This window comes from Colobus angolensis, unplaced genomic scaffold (assembly GCF_000951035.1).
Source record: "Colobus angolensis palliatus isolate OR3802 unplaced genomic scaffold, Cang.pa_1.0 Scaffold112, whole genome shotgun sequence".
Taxonomy (NCBI): Eukaryota; Metazoa; Chordata; class Mammalia; order Primates; family Cercopithecidae; genus Colobus; species Colobus angolensis.
The window spans coordinates 8,968,516-8,992,176 of record NW_012112253.1 but is presented as its reverse complement, the minus strand read 5'-3'; the positions used below and the strand labels follow the sequence as shown (position 1 = coordinate 8,992,176).

At 39.7% G+C, this 23,661-nt stretch overlaps 1 protein-coding gene across 1 annotated transcript in view; it reads left to right on the top strand.

Annotated features, from left to right (window-relative positions):
* Nucleotides 1-23,661, top strand: part of CHD2 (chromodomain helicase DNA binding protein 2) — a 146,771-nt gene that overhangs the window by 106,714 nt on the left and 16,396 nt on the right. The window contains exons 29-37 of the mRNA XM_011958054.1: nt 1,938-1,979; nt 3,414-3,553; nt 8,093-8,231; nt 8,389-8,539; nt 9,642-9,764; nt 11,941-12,069; nt 13,558-13,698; nt 15,981-16,115; nt 20,479-20,657. Of these exons, the coding sequence (XP_011813444.1) occupies nt 1,938-1,979; nt 3,414-3,553; nt 8,093-8,231; nt 8,389-8,539; nt 9,642-9,764; nt 11,941-12,069; nt 13,558-13,698; nt 15,981-16,115; nt 20,479-20,657 (1,179 nt within the window). The remainder of the gene's footprint in view (nt 1-1,937; nt 1,980-3,413; nt 3,554-8,092; nt 8,232-8,388; nt 8,540-9,641; nt 9,765-11,940; nt 12,070-13,557; nt 13,699-15,980; nt 16,116-20,478; nt 20,658-23,661) is intronic.

Here is a 23,661-nt window from a genome sequence, read left to right as displayed (position 1 = left end):
TGATTGAACAGAGATTTCCGTAAATGCTTTGACCCTGTAAGTCTATCAGCCTTTGTTGAAGGGCTGGGTGTGTGTGTTGGGTCATGTTTCAATGCTCTGGAAGGCAGTTGACAACTCTGCCTTAACTTTCATTTCCTGCTTGCACAGTTCCTCAAGGTCTTTCTCAGGCTCAGACAAATGACAGTGACTCTGACAGCGAGCCTAAGAGGCAGGCCCAGAGATCCTCTGCTTCTGAGAGTGAGACAGAAGACTCTGATGATGACAGGAAGCCAAAGCGCAGAGGGTGTCCCAGGAATGTGTGGAAGGACCCTCTGAGATCTTTCCTTTGCATGGACACAGACCAGCACATGTGTCAGAGCTTTTCAGAGTATCCTATGGACATCTTTCCTTCCAGTTTTTCTTTTTGTCTTTGTTCAGCCTTTTGTTATTTCCAGCTGGTAATGTTGCCTCAGGCCGTCATGCTGTTAAACCTTTGCATGTAATTGTTTTTGACCAATGAATTGTGGACAGGGCTATTCACACTGAGTGAGTTCTGGGTCAATCCAATAAAGACAAGCCTGAGAATGGAGCTTCTCAGGGTACTGTTAGCCAGGTCCAATCATTCTGTGGGAATAGGGCTTTTGGAGAATTCCCAGCCTCTTCTTCACCCTCCAGTGGCTGCTGTGCTGCTGGTTGGCACAGCTATTGTAGCTGCAGAAGTGTTAGTTTTCAAGGCTGTCATGCAGCCGGGGTTAACGGGGTGGGAATAGTGTAAGTTAAAAAACGCCCTGAAGCTTGCTGAGCCATTTTCTTGAATAAATTTCTTAGATGGCTCTCAGCCATTTTCTTGAATAAATTTCTTAGATAGCTGCATGCATTTGGTTAATTTCCAGAGTTGTGACAATACTGATTGTGACACTTTATGCCAGCGTTCCTATTGCTTTTATGGAGGAGCATATTTTCACAGACTGTTAGTCTGCCATATCTGAAGTGTTATTTAGACATAAAATATTTCAGTATCTGTCAAGAAGGAGAAATGCAGAGTTAAGGGGTAATCCTCAGTTTTATGTTTATATATAATACCTTCCTAACCCTTGTATCTGTGCTGTTTCTGTAATGCTGTTTTTAGCTATTGTCATATTCAGTCCCATTTTATTCTGTAGCCATGTCTTCTCATTTCCATTTTTTCCCTTAGTGTCTGTCCTTACACGGTTATATAACCCAGTTATCGTACTAATTTGGCGTATTACATGATGCCCTTGATGTGTCATGAAGTCCTGGTTTTTAGTGGAAAGTACTGGTGACCAGCCTGTAGGAATGGGGATGATGGCATGAGTTGGTATGTAGCATAGTTTAGGGTAGAGAATTGTGGGAAGATAGATTGGATTTTTGGGAGGAGAGGTCAGTAGAGTTTTCAAAATCGTTTGCCTAAGAAGTTTTAAATCATATTTTACTTTGCCTTATTCCAAAAACTATTTGAGACAGTCAAAAAATCTTAACAGCTAAAAAATTATTTGTTTTCTAATAACGAAAAATATGGTATTGAAGGTAACAATGGTGAACTGAATACGCTGATGAAAACGATGTAAGGGTTTATCACAGTTGAGTCTTGATGATTGAATCCTTTATGGCACAACGAAGTCTATAAACTTGTACCTTCTTAAAAGGATATTAGAGCTAAGTCACAGTTCTCTAGCATATATCTAAGCAGGTTTATGGACAGTCACTGAGAATAAAGTTGATCTTTAATTTGAATAGATTTTTAGCAGTCATTATTTTAAGTTGACTAGTTTCAAAGACATTCAACATTTATTCATTTTTTCGGTAGTTGCAAGGATTGAGCCCACTCTACTTTTGACAATGTGCATGGCTCATATGTCATCACAGAATATGTTAGCATCAACATAACTAAAGTAAGTCTCTGTTTTTTTAATATGTTTTATCGATCCTATTCTTAGGTTCATCAAGGCTTATAAGAAGTTTGGTCTCCCTCTTGAACGGTAAGTTCAGTATAATAGTCCCTTATCTTCCTCTTTTTTGGTTTTATTATATAGTACGTTGTTTTTTGGTAATTTTTTCCATTTAATACTAATGCCGGGAACATTTTTTTTTTCTGGAAACATTCATTTACAAACATTTATATCTTGGGTGCCTGTTGATTCATGTCCCTCTGCAGAGGGATGACAAAGATGGTAAAGACAGGCCGTCCATAAAAAGACTTTCACCTTTGTGAGGGAGATGAAGCCAAGTATATTCAAAACCGTAGTGTGTGAAATAATTTCCAGAGAGATGTTCATATAACTCCAGTTGAAAAGAATGTATTTAGTTATTTGTGTCCTAGTTCTTAGATTTAATAATGTCAAAGGTAAAAGGCTCTTGATGATTTTATAATCTTCTGCTAATTAGCAGGATTTTATGAGGAATAAATGCAAAGGACTCATATAGCCTTGCCAATAATAACTTCCAAAATGGTAGCTGTTGTTACTATTCTATAAGCATTTATAAAATGATTCAGAAGTTGGATTTTAACAGAAGACTCTATTTCAAATAGCTTGGTACTTTGCTTTCTATAAAATCTAAAAAGCCCTAATTTAAAGGAAATATTGGGCTCCCTTCTCTTTCTTCTGACAAATTTCTCGAGTGGGTGAAAATTACAAGTCTATTTTTGTTTGGTCCTCTCCATTTGGAGAGGAGGTAGTGATGTGTAGCATTAAGCCACAGCAAAGCCAAGAAAGTCAGTTGCATCTTTCCAGGACTGTTGCTGACCACCCAGGGGTAGACTGCCTGTCTTTGGGCCAGTTACTGTAAAAGCCAACAGGATGTGGAAAAGGGGGCTTGGCACCTTTTGACAGCCTGTTTTTTAGCTGTTAATAAATTTGTGTGCTTCATATGACACGGAGATCAACTAGACGTATAGTTAATAAATTTGTGTGCTTCATATGACATGGAGATCAACTAGACATATAGTTAATATATTTGTGTGCTTCATATGACATGGAGATCAACTAAACATGTAGTAGAAGTAACTATACTCTGCTTCTAGGAACATTGCAGTGGGTGAAAGTAGGCTGGAGAAAGGGAAGTGAATACAAAGAAGCAAACTAGTACAAATGGTGTTCAGGCACTTCACCTGCGGCCACTAACAGCCTATTTATTTAATAAAGTTTGCTTTCGTTGTTTATTTCTTTCCTCTCTGTTTTTTGGAATTGTTTTGTTTTGTGGAATATTCAAGACACAATTCTTTATGATGGAAAATGAATGTGTTAGCCTTCAATGTCCAGGGGTTCTTGTTGGAGCCTTAGAATGACCACTAAAGGAACACAAAGAAAAGTGTCTTTGCAGGAGAAGCTTATATGAGGCCTAGTGGCATCTCATGACATTTAAGAAGAGTGGGCACAGGGCGCTGAAATGTCCCCATATTTGTTCCTTCTCAGGCTGGAGTGCATAGCACGTGATGCTGAGCTGGTAGATAAGTCGGTGGCAGATCTGAAGCGCCTGGGTGAACTGATCCACAACAGTTGTGTGTCAGCAATGCAGGAATATGAAGAGCAGCTGAAAGAAAATGCCAGCGAGGGTAAGTGAAGTTGGCTTTAGTGAGTCTTCACAGGCTGGCACTCATGGACTGGATTTCTGTTGCTAAAGGGCGTTTTAAGGACAGACTTGAGGAACACACATGCCTAGTGCTTTGAGGTGTTTATTCTGAGCTGCGTTTCTGCGAGCTTAATATTCTATGCTCCTACAGGTCTACTCACAAATGAAGTTGATTTGCAGAAGGTGTAGAGTGAAGAACAAGATGAAATGGTTTCTTTTTATGTTGCTGTAGAAAGTTTAAATTCGTTTGAGTGATGTAAAACCCAGGGGCAAAGCTTGGTGGACACCTCTGTATTTTTCCTGCAAATAAGAGGTGTTATAGATCACAAGCATTGTTAATTATTTTGGATATATATTGTGTGTTATGGCAAACAGAAAGGATATTTAGAAAATTAATTGGAATAAATAAAATATTGGATGAATATTGTAAACATTTTTGTTACATTGAGATTTTCATGCCACTAGAATTTGTTCTCATTGGATTGGACATGCAATGTGTTTTCTCTTTGATACCAGAAAGTGATTTTGCCTGTCCTGTGTGATATCTTTAAAAGCAAGAGGTATAGGAATGCTTGTGAGGAGAGAACTCTGAAGTTGTTTTTGGTAAGGGCACCCTCATAGTGAACTTTAAAGAAATGAGGGAGGCCAGGTGCAGTGGCTCACGCCTGTAATCCCAGCACTTTGGGAGGCTGAGGCCAGAGGATCACTTGAGCCCAGGAGTTCAAGTCCAGTCTGGGCAATATATAAGTGAGACCTTGTCTCTATAAAAAGTTTAAAAATTAGCTGAGAGTAGTAGGATGCATACTTGTAATCCCAGCTACATGGGAGGCTGAGGTGGGAGGTTTACTTGAGCCCAGGAGGCAGAGGCTGCAGTGAGTTGAGATCATGCCACTGCACTTCAGCCTGTGTGACAGAGCAAAACCCTGTCTCAAAATATAAATAAATTAGTTAAATAAAGAAATGAAGTTGTGGCCGGGCGCGGTGGCTCAAGCCTGTAATCCCAGCACTTTGGGAGGCCGAGACGGGCGGATCACGAGGTCAGGAGATCGAGACCATCCTGGCTAACATGGTGAAACCCCGTCTCTACTAAAAATACAAAAACTAGCCGGGCGAGGTGGCGGGTGCCTGTAGTCCCAGCGACTCGGGAGGCTGAGGCAGGAGAATGGCGCAAAACCCAGGAGGCGGAGCTTGCAGTGAGCTGAGATCTGGCCACTGCACTCCAGTCTGGGCGACAGAGCGAGACTCCGCCTCAAAAAAAAAAAAAAAAGAAAAAAAAAAAAGAAATGAAGTTGTTATCATTCTACTTCTCCAGACTGTGGTTTATCTGTGCCATGTCTGCCTTTTTTTGGGCAGCATTTATTAGGTAAGGCTACCCTTCTGCAGCTTTGTTGAGCTGTGGTTAAATGTTCAGGCTCCAGAGAAAGAGGCAGTCAGTTATCTGGAATTTTGGTTCTACTACTTCCTAGTTACAAGACTTTGGTCAAGTTACATCCCTTCAACTATCTCATTTGCAAAATAGAGTAACAATATCTACTTCAAAGGATTTGGATGATTGAATAATTCCATACTTGTAAATTGTTTAGCATAGTGTCTAGCTTGCAGTGTTAGCTGTTATTAAGAAGTGAGTATTTGTGCTTTGAAATTTTCTTTTTTTCTCTTTAAGGTTATTATTGAATTTGATATAATTTAAAAATATCTTCAAGAGAGTCAAAACTTATTTTAAGATACGTTCTTTTTTGTAAAAGACAAATAACTTGTATGGTTTGCAAAATGATCTGAATATGTGCTTTTATAACATTCAGAATACACCCAAAAGTAAACTTTAGGTTTAACATCCAGTATGTTTTCTTTGTAATTGTTTTGAATAAGTAATACATCTACAAGGCTTAAAACTGAAAAACGTATTCATATTACTTCTTGATGCTTTTGAGAAATGAATAATGTTTTCTCCCTTTTAAATGGTAGTACAGCATGCACACTTTTCTGTGCTTGCTTTTTTTATCTCATAGTATCTTGTGGAGCTGTTTCCTTACAGCATTCCCTTCTCCCCGAAATCCCTCTTTTTTTGTGCATGTTCACATTCTGGATCTGGCTGATTGCTTCTTCTTGGTATTAACTTATTTCCTCACACCTGTACTTCCTGTAAACTGGTATTCAGCATATTCTGAATCCAGGCTGACATTTCTAGATCAAATGGAAGATTATTGATACTTCTTTTCCCTTAGGTTGAAATTTTTATTTCTAAAAATGTTAACGTAATTACATATTTGCTTTATCCTAAACATATGTTTCCAAATATCAATACCAAACTTACTGTTAACAAAAAAATGCTTAAATGCAAAGTGCAATTTCTTTGCATTTCTTTTTGATCTTAGAATATATCACACTAACAATATACAATCAAAATATATTTTTAAATTATTCAAAGTTATTCTTTTCTCTGTGTGGTTATGCCACCAACTTAATATACAGTTACACTCTTGTTTGCATTTATTTTCAATATTTAGCGATTGCTTTTCTCATTTTGATTCGATTTAATTTTTTAAATTATGTAAAAACATTTACATGGTTCAAAGTCACAACTATAAAACAAGGTACATTTGGAGCATCTTGTTTTCGTTTTTTGTTCCCCAGCCTTCTTCTCTTCCTCCATAATAGGTTACTGTTTCTATTAGTTGTAAGTTTATCTTTCCTTTGTTTCTTTTGTGTGTGTATATTTTCCTTCTTACACAGAAGAGAACATACTCTGTTTTGCACCTGCTTTTTTTCATGACTGAGATAAATTCATATCATTATGTAGAGATCATCCTCTTTCCTTTTACAGTTGCAAGTATTCTACCATGTAGGTAGATGTCAATTCACACTTCTCCTCTAGTATTTAATATTTGGGTTGTTCTTGGTCTTTTGTTATTATAAAGAAAGCCACAATGAATAATGATTTAATGAATATACCATTTCGTATCTCTGCCAACATATCTTTGGGATAAATTTCTAGAAGTGGGATTGCTGGGTCCTGGGAAAATGCATATATACTTCGCTTCGATATTCCCAAATCCTTCTGCATAAGTCTGGTGCCATTTACATGGTCACCAGTAATATTTGTTGGTACCTGTTTACAAGCCTCACAAACAGAATATATTGTTAAAGTTTAAGTTTGGAGTTTTGCCACTTTGATAGGTGAGAAATGGTATTTCATTTTTCTTTTAATGAACAACATTGTACATCTCTAAGGGTCACTTGCATTTTGTTCTATAAAGTGTCTGTTCATATGTTCTGCCCATTTTCTATTGAAAGGAGTTTTCCTCTCATAAACAGATAGCATTATCTCATGGATTTCAACTTGGACTATTTGATGGGGGTTTTGTTTTTACTTCCGTGATCATTTTAATTTGAAATTTGGGTGAGGGTAACTTTCTTTTTCTTTTTATTTTTTTTTGGGACAGAGTCTCGCTCTGTCGCCCAGGTTGGAGTGCAGTGACACAATCTTGGCTCACTGCAAGCTCCGCCCCTGGGTTCATGCCATTCTCCTGCCTCAGCCTCCCAAAGAGCTGGGACTACAGGCGCCCACTACCATGCCCGGATAATTTTTTGTATTTTTAGTAGAGAAGGGGTTTCACTGTGTTAGCCAGTATGTCTCGATCTCCTGACCTCATGATCCATCTGCCTTGGTCTTCCAAAGTGCTGGGATTACAGGTGTGAGCCACCGTGCCTGGCCGGGTTAGTGTAATTTTCTTTTTTTTTTTTTTTTGAGACGGAGTCTTGCTGTGTTGCCCAGGCTGGAGTGCAGTGGCCAGATCTCAGCTCACTGCAAGCTCCGCCTGCTGGGTTTACACCGTTCTCCTGCCTCGGCCTCCCGAGTAGCTGGGACTATAGGCGTCCGCCACCTCGCCCGGCTAGTTTTTTGTATTTTTCAGTAGAGACGGGATTTCACTGTCTGTGTTAGCCAGGATGGTCTTGATCTCCTGACCTCGTGATCCGCCCGTCTCGGCCTCCCAAAGTGCTAGGATTACAGGCTTGAGCCACCGCGCCCAGCCTACCGTAATTTTATTAAGCCACCACTTGTTCATCATTTCACATGTGTTAGATATGAACTTAAGCTCATGTTTTTTCAGTAATAGTGTTGTGAAGATCAAGTTCATGTTTAAAATACTTGAGAGTTTTTTGACCTCCGCTAGTGGGATGGGTAAGAAAACAAAAAGAGAAACCTTCAGCACTAATGTTATACCCTCAGAATCTATTTTTGTTAATTTAGAAACAAAGTAGTATGAAACAAACTGGAAGATTAAAATATAACTATAAACATCAGTGAATTAAAAAAATTCCAAATCTTAAAAAACTGAATGTTCGAAGGTTATTTTACAGACATTAATTGAGAAAAAACTTTGTATTATAGATTATATCTTCAAAATAACAAGCCAGAGATATATTGAGAGAGACTAAGAGGTCAGGGTTCGTTGACACGTGTTTTCTGTGGAACTTAAGCAGATTTTCATTTAACTAATGTGAAATTGGTATTCTTCAGGAAAAGGACCAGGGAAAAGGAGAGGTCCAACAATCAAGATATCTGGAGTTCAGGTTAATGTGAAATCCATTATCCAACATGAAGAGGAGTTTGAGATGCTGCATAAATCTATCCCTGTGGACCCTGAAGAAAAAAAAAAGTGAGTATATTTTGTGTACATTCTTAGGTGGTTGTACCATAAGAAAATAGATTTGAAGTTAGACTTTGTGTAGTTACATAGTGTTTTTACTATCTCCTCTTTAACATGCCAAAAAGGCCCCTCTTCTAATGTCTTCCTGTTTTTAAACTTTCTTTAGATACTGCTTAACCTGTCGTGTCAAAGCTGCACATTTTGATGTAGAGTGGGGGGTGGAAGATGATTCTCGCCTGTTGCTGGGAATTTATGAACATGGCTATGGAAACTGGGAGTTAATTAAAACAGACCCAGAGCTTAAATTAACTGACAAAGTAAGTAACCCTACCATGCTAGAGATTTCTAGAAGATTTGTTGTGTAATATTTTTATATTGATTACTTATTTCTAACTATTTTCGAGGGGGCATCAAATTAGAAATTAGTACAGTCATTCTCCTTGGAAATACCTCCATCTTTAGTGGTCTGTGGCACTGTCTCACAGATGGAGATAAAGGGAAAAGACAGTAATCAGGTGAAATTTTGGGGAAACCACAGGAGAAATCTTAAAATTCTGGTATTTAATTATAGGTCAGATTTCATTACAATAAATACCCAGGTAAGTTTGTTAATGATAAAAGCATTCCTTGGCCTTAGTTATTGGCCCTTTTGTTTAAAAGTACCTTAGAAACAACCATATTTCAGTTCCTCACATAATGATTGAATGTCGCCTAGGTATTCTTTGTAATGGAATTAAACGTTGGCTGTTCTTCTCCCACAAAATCAAGCCTCCCACCCTATCTGTTGCAAGTAGCAAGGCCATGGTTGGAGCTTTAAGCAGGGAAGGCTGACTGGCTCAAATTTTGGTAGGATTTGCTCCATGTTGTGCTCCTGGCACGTTTAACAGTGCTCATCCCATCTGGGTTTTAGGAGGGTGACAGCACCCTGCCTTGAGCACTGAGACCAGATTCAGTCTGGCAAGAGGCCCAATTGTTGTAGCAAGGAAGAGATCATGTCCTGGCGTAGCTCAGTGCTCTCCGGCAATGCTCTAGGAAGCATTTTCAATCTAAAACGAAGCTTTAACCTAGCTCCAGGGATTCCCTGCTCCTGGAAGGAGGAAATCCACGACGGCTGGGATGCTCTAGCAGATGAAGCCACAAGCCCCTCCTACCTGAGTTGTTCTACCCTGTTAACAGCACAGGTAGGAGCCATTGGGAGAGCTGGATTTCTCCATCCCATTTTGTAAAATGAGAACGGCTCGTGAGGGATTTTCAGTGACTGGGAGCCATGGACATGAGATAGGATCTGAGGCTTTAATCTATATTTTGGGTGGTTGGGGAGGGAAAGGACTGTGCTCAGTGTTTGTTGTCTCTGTTTATCCTGATCCACTAACCAGGATGTGGGTGGTGGCGGGTGCTTCTCTTCCTTTCTTGTTGAAGATTCTGCCGGTGGAGACAGATAAAAAGCCTCAGGGGAAGCAGCTACAGACCCGAGCGGATTACTTGTTGAAGCTGCTTAGAAAGGGTCTGGAGAAGAAGGGGACTGTGACAGGCGGGGAAGAGGTGAGTACACTGCCAGCTGGGTGTTTTTCAGGATCCTGAGGCTCCCACCCTGCAGAATTAAGTAGGAAGACAGGGGCCCTTTCTGGGCACTGCACAGTACGTCACCTTCTCACGGGCAGATGTTGTTTTTGAGTTTCCAGTAATGATGGTTTGGTTGGTAGTAATAGAAATATTCATTTAGGCCTGGTGTGGTGGCCCATACCTGTAATCCTAGCACTTTGGGAGGCTGAGGTGGGCAGATCACGAGGTCAGGAGATCGAGACCATCCAGGCTAACATGGTGAAACCCCATCTCTACTAAAAATACAAAAAAATTAGCCGGGTGTGGTGGCGTGCACCTGTAATCCCAGCTACTTAGGAGGCTGAGGCAGGAGAATGGTGTGAACCTGGGAGGTGGAGCTTGCAGTGAGCCGAGATCAGGCCATTGCACTCCAGCCCAGGCAATAGAGCAAGACTCCATCTCAAAAAAAAAAAAAAAAAATTCATTTAAGACCACTACATCTTGGCAGCTTTCTTACAAACCCATCCTTCTGAAATGTTGCTTCAAATTAATCCTCTTTGCTCCCCAGTGTCACTGTTCCACACATATTGTTACTGTTTCTTTATTCTACTTTCTCAATTTTGGAACAGACTGCATTGAATACCTATGGGTTTGCCTGTTCTTATATCTATCTCTGTGGTACTTGTAATAATGGATCCCAGAGTAAAATTGACAGTTGGAATGCACAATTAATTCTGAAACTAGACCTTAGTTGCAATGTGAAATACTAGCTAAATTCTCAGTGAATTCAACTGAGCTTTATCTCCTTTTATTTCCCCAATTTATAATTTCAGTTCAGGCCCAGAAAGATGGAATCCCAGCTAAGAAATACAAATTACACCCTGTACTAGCAGCTCATGTGTGCATGTTCTTTAAGTTCTCTTGCAGCTATGTCATTTATATTAATTTCCCTGTATTATTATAAGCAAAGCAAATTTTAGGGAAAAAAACCCATAATACCACACCTCATTTTTTTCAAGCAAAAGGATCATAAGTCTCATTCTTCATGTAATACGTTGAGTATGCAATATATTATGTGTTAGGCTCTAGAAAGGCAGATTAGATCATGTTACAGATCATGTCTCATTAGGCAGATAAACAGTATTTTAATCTTTTCCTTATTTTATGTAACTTGCTTTCTGGTTTTTTAATGTTACTATTATGTCTTTAATATATTATCTTTATTTGTATCTTTGTACACAGAGTGATTTTCCTTTTTTAAAAAAAATTATATCTTGGCCGGGCACGGTGGCTCATGCCTATAATCCCAGCACTTTGGGAGGCCGCGGCGGGCAGATCGGTAGGTCAGGAGATCGAGACCATCCTGGCTAACATGGTGGAACCCCGTCTCTACTGAAAATACAAAAAATTAACCGGGTGTGGTGGTGGGCACCTGTGGTCCCAGCTACTCGGGAGGCTGTGGCAGGAGAATGGCGTGAACCCGAGAGGCAGAGCTTTCAGTGAGCTGAGATTGCGCCACGGCACTCCAACCTGGGTGACAGAGCAAGACTCTGTCTCACAAAAAAAAAAAAAAAAAAATTATCTTTAGGATGGATTCCAAAAATATGGAATCAGTAGGTTTAAGGAGTATGGATATTTTGGCTGGTGAGGTGACTCACACCTGTAATCCCAGCACTTTGGGAGGCTGAGGTGGGTGGATCACCTGAAGTCAGGAGTTTGAGACCTGTCTGACCAACATGGCAAAACCCTGTTTTTACTAAAGACACACTAAAAGTTAGCCATTTGTGGTGGCACATGCTTGTAGTTCCACTTAGCTACTCGAGAGGCTGAGGTGGGAGAATCATTTGAACCTGGGAGGTGGAGGTTGCAGTGAGGCAAGATGGCAACCCTACACTCCAGCCTGGGTGACAGAGCAAGTCTCCATCTCGGGGAGGAAAAAAAAAAAAAAGGAACATGGATATTTTAATGTGGTATAGGCTATGTATAAGGCCTATAGGTTTTTTTATTTGTTTTGGTTTGGTCTTGTCAGGTAAAATGAGTTGCACTCTTGATTTCCTTGGAATTTTCTTGTTTGAATTATATGTCTGCTACTGCCATAAAGAGTCATCATGTTGTTTGGTTATGCTTTCGAGAGTCTTGATTTGTACTTTAATCATCATTTTCTCTCCTTTTCCAGGCCAAATTAAAGAAGCGGAAGCCTCGGGTAAAGAAGGAAAACAAAGTGCCCAGGCTGAAAGAGGAGCATGGAATTGAGCTTTCATCTCCTAGGCATTCAGATAATCCATCAGAAGAGGGAGAAGTGAAAGTATGAAGTGGGGTTAGAGTTGCGGGTTATTTATTTATTTTAGCTGTACTTATTGTGCCAGCTAGAATAAAATCATCTGAAGTGTGTTTGGTTTATGAGTGGATTAAATGGAAATAGAATATTTAAGTCTTTGCTTAATCTGTCAGAGAGGAATATAGTTTGAGTCAGCAGCTGCAAATTCATATATAATGGAAGTAAATGAAGGGGACTCTGAAAGATTTTGTTGCTTTTTTTTTTTTCTTTTTGAGACAAAGTCTCACTCTTGTACCACAGGCTGGAGTGCAGTGGCACAATCTTGGCTCACTGCAATCTCCGCCTCCCAGGTTCAAGCAATTCTCCTACCTCAGCCTCCTGAGTAGCTGGGATTACAGGCACCTGCCAGCACGCCTGGCTAATTTTTGTATTTTAAGTAGAGACAGGGTTTCACCATGTTGGCCAGGCTGGTCTCAAACTCCTGACCTTAGGTGATCTGCCCGCCTTGGCCTCCCAAAGTGCTGGGATTACAAGAGTGAGCCACTGCTCCCAGCCTAAAGTTTTAATGATAAATGGTGATTGACACGTAGCCTCATTCTTGGGAATGAGGGGGAGTGGTCAGGACTGTGGTTTACCAGAGAGCTCATGCCTAATGTAAAGGGGACAACTGCTATGGAATTCTGTTAACAAAACTCCCGTGGGTCAGGTTTGGCTTGCCAGTTTGTAACCTCTGGTCTAAGTAAAGTGAATAGTAAGTTGGTATCATTTAGTGTGCTATTTCAGTGACAACTTTATGGAATTTCTGAAAGTGTAATTGTACCTGGATATTAGCTCCAAGAGGATCAGCAGTGGGTACAGGAACTAGCATGGATTTGAGTCATACATACATAAATTTATTTATTACTAGTTTTTTTTTGAGATGCAGTCTTACTTTGTCACCTAAGGTAGAGTGCAGTGGCGCGATCTGGGCCCACAGCAGCCTCCACCTCCTGGGTTCAAGCGATTCTCCTACCTAAAATAATTTTTGTATTTTTAAAAGAGACAGGATTTCACCATGTTGGCCAGGCTGGTCTCAAACTCCTGACCTCAGGTGATAGGTCTGCCTCAGCCTCCCAGAGTACTAGAATTATAAGCATGAGCCAATGTGCCTGGCCAGTACATACATAAATTTAAATATGAGCAACCTGATCAGTTATTAGCTGACTGTGTACAGGTATATAATCTCTTTGGTACTCAGTTTCCATCCGTGAAATGAGAATGATAAAACTCATGTTGAAGGGTTGCTCTGAGAATTAAATGAGAGGATATCAGTAGAGAGCTTCCACCTCTACAGTTTTAACTGGTTGTTACTGGAAAGTTTAGACTTTTCTGAGTGCCTTGAGGCTATTTGCTTGAAGACAAGCTTCTAAGTATAGACAATGATGAACCACTGGGGGCAATGCTTCTTTTTCCAGAAAGTACATAAGTAGATATAAAATTTGTGATAAAAATTCAGAGCCCTGTTTTGTTTCCTAGGATGATGGCTTGGAAAAAAGTCCAATGAAAAAAAAACAGAAGAAGAAAGAGAACAAGGAGAACAAGGAGAAGCAAATGAGTTCTAGGAAAGACAAAGAAGGGGACAAGGAAAGAAAGAAGTCAAAAGACAAGAAGGAAAAGGTAATGGTGCCCTTCTGTTCATGGAGATACCCACAGCCTTTGCAATTCCCCGTTTGGATTTAGAAGTAGCGTGAGATTTGAGGGCCCTGCAATAATTGTCTTTTTATGGGTATGTTTAAGAAGCATAGGTGCGGCTGTTGATGGAATACCTGCACCTGTCCTTGCAGAGAGAGGGGAACCTGCAAGTTTGGGGTGTTTTTTAAAAAAGAAGGCCTTTACTTGGTCTTTTATTACATATTTCAGGGGGAAATGTTTGAATGAGATAGGACAGGTGAGAGAAATCTTCATTTACGTGTAAATACGAAATATGTTCTCAGATTCATATTAGAGAAGCACAGTCCACAGCTGAATTTGAAGAAGAGTTTGAGTCAAAAACAAATATTAGCCAGAGTTATTGGAATGTAAATGGATGAAAAGCCTTGCTATTATAACCTTTACATTAGGGGTTTTATGAAGTTCATTCTAAACCCAATAATTTGGTACAGTGTTGCAGTGTATACTTGCTGACATCTGAACACAGTAAAATCATTGCCAAAACAGAAACAACTGCTATAATTCTAATATCCAGTGATAACTCTAATACAGATTTCTTGATAAGTACTTTGAAATTTTATATTATTAAATATAAAATAAACATATTTAAAAACAAAGATAAAAATCAGATTAGACTGTTTGGGTAGTCTTTTCTCCTCACTTAGCAGTGTATCACAACTTTCCAAGTGAATAAATGTTAAAATCATTTTTACACCCTTGGCAACTTAGGGAGACCTCGTCTCTACAAAATAAAAACAAGAAAATCTAGCTGGGCATTGTGGCACGTGCCTGTGGGCCCAGTTACTTGGAAGGCAGAGGTGAGAGGATTGCTTAGGCTCAGAAGCTCGAGGCTGTATTGAGCTATGGTTCTGTCACATTTGACTCCAGGCTGGGCAATAGAGCAAGACCTTGTCTCAAAAAAAAAAAACAAACCAAACAAAAACATTTTTAATAGTTGGGGAGGATTCTGTTTGGGTGTCACATGTTAGAAGCAATTTGAATTTCCCATTTTGAAATACTTTCTAATTTTTGATGTTAATAGACCATATTGTGACAAATAACCTGCAGTTGTGCTCCCACAGAAACACATTCTTTTTCTTAAAGTAAAATATTAAAAAAATAAAAACACAAAGAACAATTTTAGCAAACATCTGTTTATCCACTCTCCAGCTATCACAACTGTTATTAACATTTTTTCGTGTTTACTTGAAGTGGCTTTTTTCTTTTTTTTGGCGGGGCCAGGCAGGGGGAGAGGCTGATACCTTTTGTATTTCATGAACATATGACTGGTACAGTTGAAGCTGCCCCCATTCCTTTTCCCTGATTTTATTACTCTTCCTCTGTTCTCCCCATAACCACTACTGTGAAGTGGGTTTGAAACCTTCCTATTCATGTATTTATATTTGTAGTACATATTATAGTGCATGTCCATATAACTATAAACAAAGCATGCTGTATGCTTAAAAATGTACATGAAGTCAACCCAAGCGCAGTGGCTCACACCTGTAATCCCAGCACTTTGGGAGGCCCAGGTGGGTGGATCACAGGGTCAGGAGGTCGAGACCAGCCTGGACAACATGGTGAAACCCTGTCTCTACTAAAAATACAAAAATTAGCTGGGTGTGGTGGCGTGTGCCTGTAATCTGAGCTACTTGGGAGGCTGAGGCAGAAGAATCTCTTGAACCCAGGAGGTGGAGTTGCAGTGAACTGAGATCATGACACTACACTATAGCCTGGATGACAGAGCAGGAATCTGTCTCAAAAAAAGAAAAAAAAAGTACATGAAGTCATTTTATATATCCTTCTGCAACGTTTCCTTCAATATAATTGAGATTTATATAGATTTCATTTATAATAATTTAGTAATGCAGCAGATTCCTAAATCAAAAGGTATGCTGTTAATAAAAGTTGCTACATGATACGCTAGAAGAGTTCTGCCAATTTACGATCTTAACCTCTTGATGACATTTCTGTGCATTTTATGGATAAAGGAGTAGAAGCCCAAAAATAGCACTGATGAAATTGAAGTTGTAATTGGGTACATTTAGAGACAGAAATGGGAATAATGTGTAAGCTGCTAATCAGATAGGTTTGTCTTCATGATGTTTCAGGATTTTATTTTACTTTTTAAAAAATAAACTGAGACCATCATATTTACCCATTGTAATAACACAACGTAGGTAAGAAATCCAAATTCCATGGTAGGATTGCACAAATGACAATGACTCCTTGTAACTCTTTTTTAAAAGCCTAAAAGTGGTGATGCCAAATCTTCGAGTAAATCAAAGCGATCTCAGGGTCCTGTCCATATTACAGCAGGAAGTGAACCTGTCCCCATTGGAGAGGATGAGGATGATGATCTGGACCAGGAGACATTCAGCATAGTAAGTCTTGAAATTGGGGGATACCAGTGTCTGCAGCCACAGTGCTTGCTGTGGCTCTGCCTTTTATAGGTCCAGCCAGAGCTTCAGTTGAGCTGAGCAATAGTACATTACTTTGGAAACACATTGCTTACAATATCTGAAGACCATGTGCTCTTCATCTTCAGCAGGCTGGCAGGAAGAGATTTTCTTGTCTTTTATTGAGGGGAGGTTTAAGGAGTGGATTTCATGTCTTGTGCTCCTAGTTAAGAGAGGCTCCAAGGGCTCTTAGAGGCATTTGGGAAAGAGAAGTGTTCACTGAGCAAATATTTATTGAATGTTTTCTGTGTTCCAGCCCCCAGAGTTACCATGTTGAATAGATAACCATTTCTGTCATTGTAAACTACATTTGAGTAGGGGAGTTAGATAACTACACAAATCATGTTGGTGCACCTGTCACAGACAGGCCTCTGGAGGAGAGAGAGTGCATACTGTGGAGATGCTATGAGAAGGGAATTTGACCTAGTCAGGGGATGCCAGAAGGGCTTGTGTAAGGAAGTGATGTTTGAGTTGAGTTCTGAAGGAAGAATAAAAGGTAACAGGAGAAGAGGGGAGGGCAAGGCAATGGGGAGCGAGTGCATGGACCAGGTCTTGCACAGGATTGGATACAGGCCAGTGTGTCCTCAAGGCTCCTTTGCCCCTGGCTGGAGCTGCAGGTATAGATTTCACTGTGCCACCATCCCTTCCCCACCTCTGTGGTTTCTCCTCCCCATACTTCCACAAATCTGTTAATCAAACAGCCCATTCAGGCCGAAAGAAAAAGCTGCTTTCTTCCAAATTTGAAAATACTTCTGTCCTGTGGCAGCAAAGGACCCTGTTGACCCTGTCCTGTAACCTCTCTTTGACTTCTTCTTCTGAGTTATCTAAAACCTATACACACATATATATAGATAATGTTTTCTTTCACTTTTATCTCTATTAAGTATCTTTTTAGCCTGTGAGCTCTCTGAGGACAAGTATTATGTTTTATATAAAGTATATTTAGATGCTAGTAGTATATCATTAAGTGAGTAAATTGAATAAATGAATAATTACATAGTCAGCTAACTGATCTGTTTCCTAGTCTTTCTTATCCGAGTGTTTATAAGAGAAAATGATATCTAATGTTCTGCCATGACATTTAAAAAATGCTCTTAAAAATGACTCATTTAATCTTGTTTTTATATTATGAAATCTTTAAAAGATGCAGAGAAATTTCAGGGATATAATAGGCATTGATAAATATACCATGAAGTTTTGTCAAATCTGAATTCTTTAAGACTCAGAATATAAAGCTGAATCCCTTGGTGTACCTCCCTCTCAACCTATGCTATTTTTCCTCTCTTTTTTTTTTTTTTGGAGACAGAGTCTTGCTGTGTCGCCCAGGCTGGAGTGCAGTGGTGTGATCTTGGCTCACTGCAGCCTGTCTCCTGGGTTCAAGGAATTCTCCTGCCTCAGCCTCCTGAATAGCTGGGATTACAGGCGCGCACCACCACGCCCGGCTAACTTTTGCATTTTTAGTAGAGATGGGGTTTCACCATGTTGGTCAGGCTGATCTCGAACTCCTGACCTCATGATCTGCCCGCCTTGGCCTCCCAAAGTGCTGGGATTACAGGTGTGAGCCACTGCGCTGGGCCTTTTCTCTCTTTCTTACCTCTGAGATGTAACTATGATTCCAAATTCAATTTTTATATTTAACGTGTGGTTCGAGAGTTTTACTACTTATGTCTGTAAAGATGATAGTAGCTCACATTAATAGCTAGTTAATGTTTATGTGCTTTATGTATATTTTTTCCACAACAATCCTGTGAGGTAGGCTATTGTTTCCATTTTGCATATTTAAAAATAAGGTGAAGAGAGTTAAGTGATTTGCCCTATGTCACACAGCTAAGACATAGAACACAGTTTTGACCCAGGCAGTTTGGCATGAGAGGTTGGGTCCATAACCATTGTGCTGCCTGGCCTCCCACATATAAACAATACAGAGGATTGATTTCCTTGTCTTAAAACTGTAATTGGCACACTTGTGTATCCTGTAATTTGCTTTTCCTCTCATAACAGTCAACATTTTTGAGATTTATATATGTTAATTGTGGCTGTCATTGAAATTTCGTGTTATCCCACAATTTATTCTTCCACAGTTTATTCTTTCTCGTATTGGTGGACATCAGGATTTTTCCAGGTGTTTGCTACTACAGATAGGCTGCAGTGAAATTGTTGCACATATTTTCTTGTACCACACAAGTGAGAGCTTCTCTAGGGTGTATGGCTTGAGCAAAAATGGTAGGTCATTCATTAGGTATACACATCTGCCACTTTATTAGATACCTGAGTTACTCTTGAAAGCAGTTGTAGAGATTGCATTAATTATAGCAATGAATTCAAGTTCCAATTGCTTGCCAGCCTTAGAAACAGTTGTTAATTTCTGACTCAGTTAACAGTTGTTAATTTTTGCTAATCTGAGGGCTATGAAATACTGAAGGTCATTGGACTTTTATTTTCATATTTTAGTCGTCATTCATGTTCCTTGTGAATTGCGTATTCATTTATTCCAAATTGGCATATTTGGAATAATTTATCTTTCTTACCTTTTCTGTAGGAATTCTTTTTATTTTCTTAATACTAATCTTTTATTTTTTATAGTCATTACAGAAGTCTTTTAGTTTTTGGTATATTTTTTATTTTATGCCCTTTTTAAAAATTGAAATATAACACAGAAAAATCCACAGATCATAAGTATATAGCTGTGGAAATGACCACAAAGTGATGGAAGTTTGTAGAGTTTTCATTATTTGAAAATTTCATGGCCACGTGTCTGTCTTAGTTCATTGTGCCAGATACTCAGTGGCTGACAACCATATTCCTACACCATTCTGTGAAATTTTCTTGAATTATACGGTGGTAATTTTCTGTAAGTTCCCAGTTTTACCTTTATGGAATTTATTGTTTTTGGATATCGAATTCTGGATGTTGGTTCCTAATTTTGTCTTTTTAAGTTGCTCATTTCTGCTTTTTACTCTACTTTCTGGGAGATTCCTTCAACTTTGTTTCACATTATTTATTTCGAATACCTTTTTCCTCCACCACTCTTGAATATCTTTATACTTCTCTTTGTTTTCCATTGTTCATGTTACGCCTATTGCCTTGATGGCTTTGCTGATCTCAGTTGTCAGTTCATATTTAAGAATGGAGGACTAAACATCTCATTGGAAGTTTGAGCATGTGGGTGGTGGGGCTTGATCTCCTTTGAAAGTTTTCACTATAGGATGATCTAGCAGAAACTTCCGATGGGTAGTCAGGATCATTTGGTTTTTCCTCTGGGACGGTCACATTTTGTGAAGAATGCCCCAGTTTCCTGACTCTCTGGAGTGTGAAGGCCTGGCTCCTTCCATTCTGGAATCTGAGAGGCAGAAGACTTGGGTGGTGACTCATCCTGTGTGACTGTGCTCACTTGCTCACATAATCCTGTTTTCATTGTGGTGGGCTCACCCCTCATCTGTGCCTGTGCAGTCCAGCTCAGAGGTTCTTTTATCCTTTTCTGGAGAATAAGTCTTTGTATTTGTTACTGGGTGGAGTTAGAGATCTGGGTATCCTATGAATCTGGATATGTGTTACTTCTTAAGCGTTTTTAAACCACTCCCCATTTTAGCCCTCATCCCTCCTTCTGAAGACACCTCACCTTTGGGGGAGTTTTGCCATGTAAGCCGGGTTACTTCTTGGCTCTTTTTACTCCTGGCTTCAAATTTCATTTTCTCAGATCTGTTTTGTCATTTCCCATGCTGCCAATATTTTGTTGCTGTTATCCTCTCTCTTGTTTTCGCTGTCTTTGTGGGCTTGTCTCTTTTAAGGACCTTCCCTTTACCATTGTTTTAGTTGGATTGGGGAGGCAGAGAAAAGATTCATGTGTTCTGTTTACCATCTTTATCTGGAAGCCTTTCTTTTGCTTTCTTTCAAGCCTAAAGGATTTGTAAATATTTTATCCTGTATGTTTAGACAGTTTGTGGTGGGAGAATTTCAGGTTAGGTCTGTAATACTGCTCCTTATTAGATCTTCAGAATGGGCTTGTAAGGCATGCCATGCCTCTTGCAGATGAGGAAGCAGTATTTAGAGAAGTTAAGTAAGGCGTGAAGTGTTATCACATAACTCTAAGTGATGGTGCTGGCACTGCACCTCAGGATTTTCTGACTTTAACACTGACATTTACTCCACTGCACTAGCTTTACCCACTCTTCCTCTAGCAATTGTATGGCATAGGGTGGGCTGTGTTTTCATTGACAGCACAATAAGCAAAAGACAAGACTTATTTTCTGCAGATTGTTTATGTCTTTATTCTTTTGTCCTATTGCAGTGTAAGGAGAGGATGAGGCCTGTGAAAAAGGCACTGAAACAGCTCGACAAACCTGACAAGGGGCTCAATGTGCAAGAACAACTGGAACACACCCGGAACTGCCTCCTGAAAATCGGAGACCGGATAGCCGAGTGCCTTAAAGCCTACTCAGATCAGGAGCACATCAAACTCTGGAGGAGGTAACCACTTTGGCCTCGTCTGCCCCATTTGATTTGACTGAGTGTGGGAGTGGATTCTGTTTTCTTTTAATAAAAGGTGGCATAGCCACCTAAGAAACCTTCTTCCCAACAAAACTCATCTGTTGGCAATATACCTGCAGGCTTTAACTTCCTTTCCACGAAATAGGCCATTCCACTGAGACCAGCCTTTTGAAGGGGTAGGATGATGTAATTAATTTATTTTATGAGAGAAAGATAGTGGTACTGGATTTGATGGTCTGTTCTCAGAAATAAATTTTCTTTAAGCCTACAAGGGACAGAAATCATCTGGTCTTAACTATACCCATCTCAGGTTGATACCTAGATATTCAGATATTACTGTATCTAGTACAACTAATTGGTTGGTTCTGTACCAACGCATGGTGAAACAGAGGTTAAAACCACAAGAACTTTGAGTTCTCTATTCTCATATCCTTCTTTAATAATTAAAGTAGTAATTTGGATTAAAGCAGTTAATCTAGAACTTACCAGTGTTTAAGGCATCACGGTTTATAAATGTTCCTTTATATATCCACTTAAAATTTTTAAAAAGATTTCAGTAGTTTTAGGGAACAGGTGGTGTTTGGTTACATGGATAAGCTCTGTAGTGGTGATTTCTGAGATTTTGGTGCACCTATCACCCGAGCAGTGCACACTGCACCCAATGTGTCATCTTTTATCCCTCAGCCCCCTTCCCCCCAGAGTCCATTATATCATTTTTATGCCTTTGCATCCAATGTTTGATTTTCCATTCCTGAGTTATTTCACTTAGAATAATGGTCTCCAGCTCCATTGAGGTTGCTGCAAATGCAATTATTTTATTCCTTTTTATGGCTGAGTAGTATTCCATGGTATGTATATACCACATTTTCTTTATACACTTGTTGGTTGATGGGCATTTAGGCTGGTTCCATATTTTTGCAATTGCAAATTGTGCTGCTATAAACATGTGAGTTCAAGCGTCTTTTTCATATAATGACTTATTTTCCCCTGGGTAGATAGATACCCAGTAGTGGGATTGCTAGGTATATATCCACTATTCACTTTGGATATTTTAAGGAAACATGACTGGACATTCTTTTTTTTTTCTTAAATGAGACGGAGTCTGACTCTATCACTCTATCACCCAGGCTGGAGTGCAGTGGCACAATCTTGGCACTGCAACCTCCGTCTCCCGGGTAGCTGGGGTTACAGGCACCTGCCACCACGCCTGGCTAATTTTTGTATTTTTAGTAGAGATGGGGTTTTATCATGTGGACCAGGCTCTTCTCGAGCTCCTGACCTGAGGTGATCTGCCTGCCTTGACCTCCCAAAGTGCTGGGATTACAGGCATGAGCCACTGCGCCCAGTCATGGCTGGAAATTCTAAAAGGCAGTTGTAACATTAAATCTCTTTCCATTAATCACAGTTACTTCGTTTTTATTTTATTTTAGACTCAGAGGGTACATGTGCTTGTTTGTACATAACCACAGTTATTTTGAACTTGTATAGTTCATGGATGATGTGATTATCTTTGTATAATATGTCCAATCTCAGAGGACTGGTTTTTGAGTGAAAAGTGGATTTAAGAAAACTTCTGCATGATGGTGTCCACAGCATGCTTCACCCCTATAAAAAAAATTTAATTTTCAAAATGGTACTTTTTTCACCTTAACACTGTTGCCAGCTTCTTTCTTTACCTAGCGGGCATCTGGCCTTTTTTTTTTTTTTTTTTCTTTTTAAATTTAACACTGACTAGAAGATAGCAAAAGGTCATCCCACTGAACAGACTCATTTTTAAATGTGCCAGGCACTGTGATCTTGGCTAGCCGGCATCTGGCCTTTTTTTTTTTTTTTTTCCTTTTTAAATTTAACACTGACTAGAAGATAGCAAAAGGTCATCCCGCTGAACAGACTCATTTTTAAATGTGCCAGGCACTGTGATCTTGGCTAGCCGTAGTTTATAAGGTCCTCGCCCTTTACAAGTCAAAAAAGTAGTACAAGGCAAGCCTCCGGAGAAACTGTTCATCATGAGGCAGCAAATGCAAGACCAGATAGAGTGGAAGGGCTGAGAAGGAAGTGCGTGAAGAGTAGTCAGGAAGGAAGGTCTTCTGAGAGGCAGGCAGGCGCACTTGAACTGAGCGTACATGACCTGAGTTGAATTGCTGAGATGAACAGAATTCTCAGGCTTCAGCAAAGACTTGAAAGTGGGTCAGGGAGGGGACTGGGTGGTGTTTAGGGTTTAAAGAGAGTTTGTTAAAAAGACTGAAGCTCTTTATAGGAGGCTTTAGACAGGAAGGTAAGTGGCTCTTCACCTGATGCAGCAGGCTTTCTAGTTAGGGAGCCTGTACAGGTGTCCTGTCAGCAGCAAGCCATGGTGAAACTACCTGTTAGGAAGTTTGAGAAGATATGAGACTCCTTTATGGCGCTCACTCTGACTACCTGTGCTTACTCTTTCTAAACACCCATTTCATCATATCATTCCCCTATTGTGCAGAAACACCATGCTAGGGTGAGCATAATGGAATTGGAGGGAAGAAGTCACTGAGAGTTTTAAGGAATAAATGAAAGGTCATGGTGGCGACAACTGGGAGGAAGGAGGGGCAGTAACACAGAGATGACCGACTGAATGGAGGCCACAACCTGGGAGATAGTCATGCTGATGGATTTGTGGTAGAGTCCAGAAAATGAAGGAAAACTTAAAGGACTGGAGTCCGGGGTGTCAGTGATATAAATTCAGAAGAGTTTTAGGTACTGACAGAGCCTTAGTCTCTAAATCCCTCTGTCATACTCTTTTGGCAGAACCATATAAAGGTGTACAGTAAGTCCTCAAATAACATTGTTTCCTTCAGCTTTGTTTCATTGTAACATTGATGAGAAAAAAAAATTGGTTTTGTTTCACTTAAAGTTGCAGTTTCCAAGAACCTGTTGACAACATTAAGTTAGACTTACTGTATTATTAACGCAAACACTTGAAATAATATTTCTGTAATTTAATTTCTATGCT